Source organism: Micropterus salmoides, unplaced genomic scaffold, assembly GCF_014851395.1.
Source record: "Micropterus salmoides isolate LMB-PRFRI ecotype aquatic unplaced genomic scaffold, ASM1485139v1 Ms_hic_scaffold_23, whole genome shotgun sequence".
In the NCBI taxonomy this organism is placed as follows: Eukaryota; Metazoa; Chordata; class Actinopteri; order Centrarchiformes; family Centrarchidae; genus Micropterus; species Micropterus salmoides.
Window position 1 is genome coordinate 4,852,450 of NW_024041484.1, and position 9,611 is coordinate 4,862,060.

General features: G+C 40.8%; 1 protein-coding gene across 1 annotated transcript in view; it reads left to right on the forward strand.

The window, feature by feature from the left end:
• LOC119918134 (cytidine monophosphate-N-acetylneuraminic acid hydroxylase-like) overlaps positions 1–9,611 on the forward strand; it is a 51,657-nt gene that overhangs the window by 39,787 nt on the left and 2,259 nt on the right. Inside the window, exon 14 of the mRNA XM_038738686.1 lies at positions 7,861–7,976. Coding sequence (XP_038594614.1) covers positions 7,861–7,976 — 116 coding nt within the window. The remainder of the gene's footprint in view (positions 1–7,860; positions 7,977–9,611) is intronic.

Genomic DNA, 9,611 nt, shown 5'->3' on the forward strand with positions numbered 1-9,611 from the left:
AAGGAAAAACTTCCTTTTAAGAGGCAGAAACCTCGGGGCGGACATCTGCCTCCACCGGTTGGGGTGAAGGAGAGAGAGGGAGAAAGAGAGCGAGAGAGCGAGAGAGAGAGAGAGGAACAGAGAGAAAAAGAGCGGGATGGAAGGAGAGAGAGAGGGGAGGGAGGCAGCCAACACAGTATACACACAGAGGTACAGACAGTAAAGGTGATGTTGCTATAGACTAAATGAAAAATGGTACAGATATTTATAGTAGAGATAAATGGTAACAGTTGTAATGTTAATGATTATAATAACAAGAATAACAATAGGACTAGTAACAGTAATTGTAGCAGAGAGTGTCGAGCAGGAACACGGGGGCAGCAGGTGACCCGCAGCCACAGATCCAGACTCCACAGCTCCAGAGCCAGAAAACCTGCAGGAAGTGATAGGAGAGAGGAGAGAGACGAGAAAGCACAAGACTACCAGAAAGGGGAGAAGTTGTGTTAGTAACATGCAATAATGGGATGAGGTTGCATACAGAGGGAGAGAAAGTAGAGGAGAGAGGAGCTCAGTGCATCATGGGAAATCCCCCAGCAGTCTAGGCCTATAGCAGCATAACTAAGGGATGGTTCAGGACTCACCTGAGCCAGCCCTAACTATAAGCTTTATCAAAGAGGGATGTCTTAAGCCTACTCTTAAATATATGATCACTAAGTCCATAGTTTAAAACACCACTATCAGATATCTTTGACTTATCTGATACCAGAATGAGGTCAATAGTGGTTTGGGTGGAAGTACAGACTCTAGTGTGTTCCTTTATCAACTGATACAAATCAAAGAGATTACAGAAATGTATAAAAGATTTAACAATAGGCGTATTCTTTTTTTGTATTTTGTATTTTGTAATTACCTCTGATTTAATAAAATCTGTGCACAGAACATATTTACTCTAAAAGATCATAAAAGTCGTTCTGATCTGGTGGCCTATAAAGCTATCAAACCAAGTTTTAGTGAAGCACATCACTCCCACCTTATATTTGTTTGCAAGTAGACAAAGTTGGTTTATCTTTGGAAGAAGACTGTAAATGATAAATTTTCAAAGAATGTAATGGCCCTGGGATTTGTTGTGGTTTCATTATCTGCTGTCCTTATAGCTGCAATATGTGCCTTTATTTCACAGACTTTCAGCATAAGTGCTAGCAGGTGACTCAGGCATTCTGATTCAAAGTAGTATTTCTGTCATGTTCTATGCAAGATAAATTATGCATTTGATAGAGCTAGTGTATTTTATTCATCCTTTAAAGATGCCAACAAAGCAGAACGATCATCAGTGTAGCCACATTTTTGTATATTCTGCAGTGATTCCATTTGGCTTTCCAGCTCTGTAAGTTCTTGTTTTAGCTACAGTCGAGGAGAATGATATACAAAAACCCCCAATAAAACATTTTGTGACCTCCCATAAAATTTGTGTAATGTCATGTAATGTGAGCTTGAAGTGACGCAAGAAAACCAGAGTTATTCCGTAAAGATGTGTTCAACCGCCATCTGGGGGCCCTTGGTTTTGTATTGGGCAGGTCAATGCTACAAACACTGAGTGGTCAGATAACAGAATAGGTAAGGTGGAGATGGATGTATTTCCTGAGATTAAGGCTGGGTTTACAAAAATATAATATAATCCGGGAGAATGTTTTATGTCTACTAGAGCAGAAGGTGTAATCTCTACTGATGGCATTCTGTAAACGCCAGAGGTCGACAAGATTAAGATCCCTGATAAGTTTTTAAAAGGTTAGACGAGAGATTGGCTACCGCCTCAGGATTAAAGTCACCTCCTACAACTAATGAACAGTTGTTCCGTTCAAGTAAAAAAATTTTGTCTGGTTCATATGGATATGAATGCTAGTTTATGATTGAGCAAGGTGCCACCGATGAAGGCAAATGTAAATGCTACAAATCTTCCATTGCCATGATTTTCAGCATGTTTTATATTGAAATTGAGTTTCCTGTTGAACAAGATGCACACTCCCTTGGTTTTATTTAAGGCTTCTGCTTCTCCCTTGTATCTCTTTAGTCAGAGCGGTAAGTCTTTGTTTTGCAGTCCTGAGCTTCAGGTATTGACAGCTTGTTGTATTTCTTAGGTAGCCCCTTCCTTGCATCTTTCTGTAGCTCTGACAACTGACTAACCTCTCTTCGTGTTGCCTTGATCTTGGCCTCTAGCCTCTCCTCCATGAGGGGTAATGCTCTTTGTGGCTTGTGGTGTTCATTTTATAGCCAAGCATCTCTAGGAACACTGTTGCTGTGGCGTACATCAGCTCATTGGTCTCAGTTATGGCTTTAGTAGGGATAGTATGTAGTGCTGCGTTCACATCTTCTAGCAGACTTTCAGAGGGTACTTTGTCACTTAGCCTTGGCAATATTGGTTGTTGTACTTGGGGGTCCAGCTTAGTTATGATCTTCAGTTGTAGGTCAGTTGCACTTATGTTGAGTGATTCTGTGCCGTAAGGGCTTGTTGTTATTGGGGGTTGGGACCCAATCTCTGAGTGTGGAGATGATGATGACATATTATGGACACAGAGGATTTGCCCACTAGTGGCACAACCCATCGTAACATGGGGTGTGAGGGGAGGGAAGAGTTCCAGGGAACTCCATATGCTTTCAGGGCTGCTCTTATTTGAAAGTATACAAAATAGGAGGACGCAGGGAGGAAGAACTGTGTCCTTAAGTCTTGGATAGAACGAAGACCATGGGTGTCATACCTGTCCCCAAACTCTTCTTAACTATCTTAGTATTTATACTAGAGAACAGAATACTTTGCAGTCTATATGGCATCACTTTATTAGCTTCAATCCTTTTCCATGCATTTCCTGTGTCAACCCAGGGGCTGAGCTGCCTGATTTGAAACGACCAATAGAGTTCAAAGTTTGGTACAGCCAGACCACCCAACAGTTTGGGTCGTTGCCGTATGGTCAGGCGAACTCTGGGCTGTTTCTCATCCCAGATGAAATTGGAAACCATAGAGTGGATATCTTTGAAATAACTTGGAGGAGGACAGACCGGCAGCATAAAAAATAGAAAATTGAGACGTGGTAGCACATTAATTTTACTTGTATTAATTCTACCTTGAAGAGATGTCTTTAAGTTCCTCCATCTGTAAATATCTGACTTTATCTTGTTTAGTACAGTATTGAAGTTGTCACTGCTTATCTCATATATGTTTTTTATGAATTATAACAGGTACACACAAGTGTTTCTAATCTGAATGTGTGAGACTTTTTTATAGAAAGGGATATCTCTCACTTGTTTAAATTCATTGGGATACATTCCCAGTGTAATTGAAAGGTTTACCATATGCATTATACAGGGGGTGAGAGAATCTGCAGCATACCTAAGGAATCTGGTAGGAATATTATCCAAGCCAGTTGCTTTGGATGGGTTAAGTTCTTTAAGTTTCTTTAACACTGCTTCCTCAGACACTATTGTAAAAGAGAAAGCATCAGCCTGTTAGTTCCAGGGGAGGGGCCAGACTATGAAGTATTCTTGGATCCCAAATAAATTGGCCGAACAGGGGCTGCAGCACTTGGAAAAGGGAAACCGGGGCACCTTCCTGGAGCCAGACCTGGAGGTGGGGGGCTTTCCAGCGAGGGTCTGGTGGCCTGTGGGCCCACCAGCTGCTGGGATAGACATTGGGGTTGGGCCCTTTGCGAGCCGAGTGGCAGGCAAGGCTGCTCACTGCGCCACTGTGTAGGAGTCTTCCAAGGTTCTCCGGCGTAAGGTCTCTAGATTGCAACCTCCTGGCTACAACCGGGCTCTTTATCAAGTGGGGGTTGGCTGGCCATCCAGTACTGGAACAGTTTCTCCAAGTTCTCTGAAGTTTTCCACCGCCAGTCTAGACTCCACCAGACTGCGATCTCCCAACTTTGAATCTCCTAAAAAAAACCTGACCTATACGACATAAAATTACCTTAGAGCTAACACTGTTGACATTGCTGTCATAGGCTGAGGCTGTTATCAATAAACTCAGTATCACTAAATCACAGTGTCATGTTTCTAGTTCAGTTGTACAACATATTAAATTTCTCAAGATATACCAACTATCATTTTGAAATAAAGTGCATAACCATAATACATAGTTATCACTAAGGTGCAAAATAACAATACAAAGACGTAACAAATACACAGATTTACATTCAAAATACACTTAACAGCCCTGAATGAATGAATGAAGTGTATGAAAATCCAACCTCAATAGCATTCACTAGTATTAAGTGTCTCAACGGCCACTAACGGCTGTTAGCAGGGTCCTAGGGGCTGGGACGTTAGGCCACAACGGTTAATACATCAATTTAAAACTCGACATAAAACACTGTTTCAAAACATATAACTTGCCGGAGCTACTCCACTCACCACTGGTAGTAGTCTGGAACACAATAAAAATATCCCGATATTGCCGTCACTTCCGGTTTCCCTCACTGTCACAAACGGCTGAGACGGGGGTCTAAAAATTCTATTGGATACGGTGTAGTAACACTCAACATAATATGCTAATACCACAATAACCATATGGTGGTAAACCAGATTAGATGGCAGTGAATCTGAGTAGACCTCGTAAACCCAGTATAGTGAGGAAGAACTAGGAATGTTTGCAGGGGGGCCCTGTTTGATCTTTGACTGGAAGAATTTCTTGTGCATCCCGGGGTAGGGGGCGGCACGGTGGTGCAGAGGTAAGGTTGTGGGATTGAACCTTGGTCGTTCCAGGCCTTTCTGTGTGGAGTTTGCATGTTGTCACCATGCATGCGTGTGTTCCGGCTTCCTCCCACTGTCCAAAGACATGCAGGCTAGGGTAACTGGGGACTCTACATTGTCCTTATTTCATAATTGTCATTGTGAGTGTGAGTGGTTGTTTGTCTATGTGTGGCCCTTCGATGGACTGCCGACCTGTCCAGGGTGTACCCCGTCTTTCACCCGATGTCAGCTGGGATTTACTCCAGTCTCCCCCGCAACCCTGTCCATAGAATAAGGGGTTGACGATGGATGGATGGACGGATGGATGGATCTCAGCGTAGGTTGGGGATATGGAATCTGAGTGGGCAATGTTCAAAGCCTTCAAAGGTCAGAAGGTCATTGGTGCCTGTTGTGGCTGCTGCCAAAGGACTCATCTACCCCTAAAAGCAGAAGTGCCATGATGGACTTACAGTATGTCCATCATGTGTCAGAGGTGAAAAATTAAGCTTTGAATTGTCACTGGTTGGAATGCTCTCAACTGGATATTGCTAGTGTGGGGGCACCACAGAGAAGAGGGTAGAATAAAAACAAAAATGTTTGTTTATAAATGTTAATAGCTTGTTGTAAGATATGATTTGTTTCCAGTTTCAAAACATGTTAACTATTCTTCTGTTTTTTCACTTTTTTAAAAACTTTGTATGCAAAACAATAAAGAAAGCAGCTGACTAATTGTTTATAAAATGTTTTAAAAGTTAACACAAACTAAAAAAAATGAAAATGTTAAATGTATACCCTAAAGGGTTTGGTGAGCGCAAAGCAGAAGATAGCCCAAATGCTAGACACTGGAGCAGGGATACGGTTCAGTGATTTTATTCACACTTACTGCAACACAGGGTGTACACAGAAAGGTGCAGAGAAAGTCCAAAATAAAGCTGAAGCCATACAGCACAGGAACTAGGTCCAAAACAGGCAGGTAATCCAGAATCCCACAGAACACATATACAGTACAGGATACTCGACAATCAGCAACACACAACAGAGCGTATTCACACTACAATGACCAGACAGGGAATGAACAGAAACACCGAACAGGATCAGGACTAACGAGACAGGCAGGGGAGAACAGAGACTGGCAGGCAGATTACTGAGAAGGCAACAGACACAACACAAGTTACTGAACACTAAACATATCAGAGAAATATAAATGATAATCTAATATAGACAGACATGCAGACAGATCACCAATAACTACAACCAACAGGGAAAACAGACTGAAGCTGGGATTAAACAGAGCTCAGAGCAGACATGGGCAAAATAACACAGAGGTACACAGACCAGAAGTATACACTAAGACATGAACTAAGGCACAGGACTAGGAACTAAGATAAGAGACAAGACAGATACTAAGTAAACTTAAACATGTGGATGAATAAAATAATAAACAAGGCTACACAGAGACTAAAGCAGAATGATCAAAATCAGATTAATTAAAGAAACTGGCAGGGAACATAAATAGACACCTAGCAAACAGACAGAACTCAAGCATGATGGTACAGAAACTAATACATGAGACAAGAACAGAGCTGAACAAGAACTAAGGCAGACACTGAGATATCAACATGGCAGATCAGACCAGAACCACCACACAGAACAAGCAGAAGACAGAACAACATAGTCAAACTCAACAAACAGACTAAGATAGCAGAACAAGACAGATTAACACAGAATGATAATAAGCAAACGGATAACAAATCAGGCAGAGCTCACCATAAACGCTAAGAGACTGGACGCAGGACAACAGACAGGACAGAATCCCAAAACACAACAGACTAAATAACAGATAATGAACTGATTAAATAGGTGACAAAATGGGCAACATATATCGGGAGATACAGACTGTAAATTGGAAAATAAAGGTCCTATTTTGAAAAAAAATAAAATGAAATTGTGTTTTTTTTTAAACTACTTTTATTGGAAAATAGCAATAATACATTTTATTTATTTAAAATTTTTAAAATAATTTTATATGGTTGCCCTTTTAAGGGTTAAGATCTAATCCTGAATTTAAAAACAACCAGGCAGCTAATATGCACACTAAATTGCTTGTTTATTTGTCGCATATCATATCAACATGGTAACTGAACAGTGTTTCCTCATATTGTGAAGGCCTACCTCACACCCTCATGCTTTGTTTCTCATTTGGCCAATTGCTTGATAGGACAGCTGAATGTGCAAAGCAGTCAAAAGCTTGGTTACATTTCACTAAAGCCAAAGGTAAGGAGGAGGAGAAATGCCATTAATGTTCGAAGTTAATTTCTTGTAAATAATAATAGAGAAATCATGAGCAATTCCTTCCCCCACTTCGGTCATTCTTTATTTCTACACATGTATGTTTTAACCATCCTTCACATTTTTCTTCTTTCTCTAATTTCCAGGTCACATAATGACAAACCAATATAGCAAAATACAGTTTCTGTAATAAGGATAATAATTTCCACACTCCATACTTCATAATTCTTCATGTGCAAATAAAAGAAAATACATTCTTCTCCAAATGTCTTTGGTCTGCTGCTTACAGCTTTAATAACTGGATTTGTAGTTGCATATCCAGCTAACCCTGCTGATTGGAAACTAATCCATGTTTAGCATAAAGCTAACAACATACAGTGGTTAAAACTATAAGGAAAGCAACATGGCTTGCGAGAGTTAATGTTTTACTGTTCTCTTTTACTGAAAACTAAATATGTATTATACACCAAATGGAACACATTCTTAACAAAACAGCTTTTTACAAGTCCTTTATCAACTGAATACAATCATGAGGCATATAACAATTAAAAAGTTCAATACACAGCATGCACATGGTGAGCCAAGCTAACATACCATGTCGCATCAGTATGTTAGCGTCCTGACTATTTGTTAAATTCTTTGTCTCACCTTATTTTTCATTTCCACTTCACCATACCACACACGCTCTGTAAACCATGTGCATGTATGGTCTGAAGGATGCAGAAGTACGCACATTGTCACCACACAATGTTATAAATACCAGTTCATGTGTGGAGAAAGGTGAACACATCGTTTATACATGTGGCCCTTGAAGTTTAGCTTCCTTCTTTCACAGAGCAGTAACGCTGATGTTTGTTGGTTTTCTCTCTGAAGATTAAAAACAGGATTGGGGTGATGAGATACGTGGTGCTGCACGGCCTTCTCTGGGATGACCTGTACATCGGCTTCCAGAACCGCATAAGCCGAGACCCGGATATCTACCACCACAAGTACACACACTAATCTCATTTACTGAAAGCTTTTTATTGCTTGACGGTGCACAGCTGCGCGGAGTGCACTGAACCCAGCGACTGTCGGTATGACGGCATATCACTGCCAAAATCTGCAAGCAAATATTTGCAAATTAAATTTGTGAAGCTGGAACCATGAAATGTTTTGCATGAAAAACAATTACCAAAACGTTTAGTCAATTGACTAATCAGCTATTCACATACAGTCCCCTCCAAAAGTATTGGAACAGTAAGGCAAATTCCTTTGTTTTTGTTGTTCACTGAAGACATTTGGGTTTAAGATCAAAAGATGAGTATGAGACAAGAGTTCAGAATTTCAGTTTTTATTTCCTGGTATTCATATCTAGATGTTAAACAACTCAGGACATATCACCGTTTGTATTAGACCACAGCATTCTTAGGTGAGCAAAAGTAATGGAACAAATAATCTTAAATAACATTTAATATTTGGTGGCAGAACCCTTGCTTGCAATAACTGCCTCAAGCCGGCGACCCATTGATCACCAAACTGTTGCATTCTTCATTTGTGATGCTATTCCAGGCTTTTACTGCAGCTTCTTTCACTTCTTGTTTGTTTCGGGATGTTTCTCCCTCCAGTCTCCTCTTAAGGAGGTGAAATGCAGCTCTATTGGGTTAAGGTCAGCTGATTGACTTGGCCAGTCTAAAACCTTCCACTTTTCCCCTGAAGTCCTTTGTTTTGTTGGCAGTGTGCTTTGGCTCATTGTCCTGCTGCATGATAAACTTCCTCCCCATTAGTTTCAATGCATTCCATAAATTGGCAGACAAAATGTTTCTGTCCACTTCTGAATTCATTCTTCTGCTACCATCATCACTTATATCATCAATAAATATTAATGAGCCTGTTCCAGAAGCAGCCATGCAGCCCAAGCCATGACATTACCTTCACCATGCTTCACAGATGAGCTTGTATGCTTCGGATCATAAGCACTTCCTTTCTTTCTCCACACTTTGGCCTTTCCGTCACTTTGCTAGAGATTAAACTTGGTCTCATCAGTCCATCAGATTGGGTTCCAGAACTTTTGCAGCTCATCTCTGTACTTTGCAAATTTCATTCTGGCTTTCCGATTCTTCCTGCTGATGAGTGGTTTGCATCTTGTGGTGTGGCCTCTATATTTCTGCTTTCTGAGTCTTCTTCCAACAGTGGATTGTGATCCCTTCACCCTGCACTGTGGAGGTCGTTGCTGATGTCACTTCTTGATATTTTGGGGCTTTTCTTCACAGCTCTCATGATATTTCTGTCATCAACTACTGTTGTTTTCCTTGGCCGACCTGTTGGACGTCTGTTGCTCAGTACACCAGTAGTTTCTTTCTTTTTAAGGACATTCCAAATTGTTGTTCTTGCTCTGCCCAATGTTTGTCCAATGGCTCTGGTCGATTTTTCTTCTTTTCTCAGCTTGACAGTGGCTTGCTTTTCTCCCATAGACAGCTCTCTGGTCTTCATGTTGGTTTATCCTTTAACAGGAAATGCAGTCTTTATAGGTTTGAACCAGGGATGAAAACTTAGACTAGTCATGCAGAGATATTTAATGTTTGGACAATCAACCTAAAAGGCAACACCTGGGCAACAAGAAACATCGTCAGCCACATGTTCCA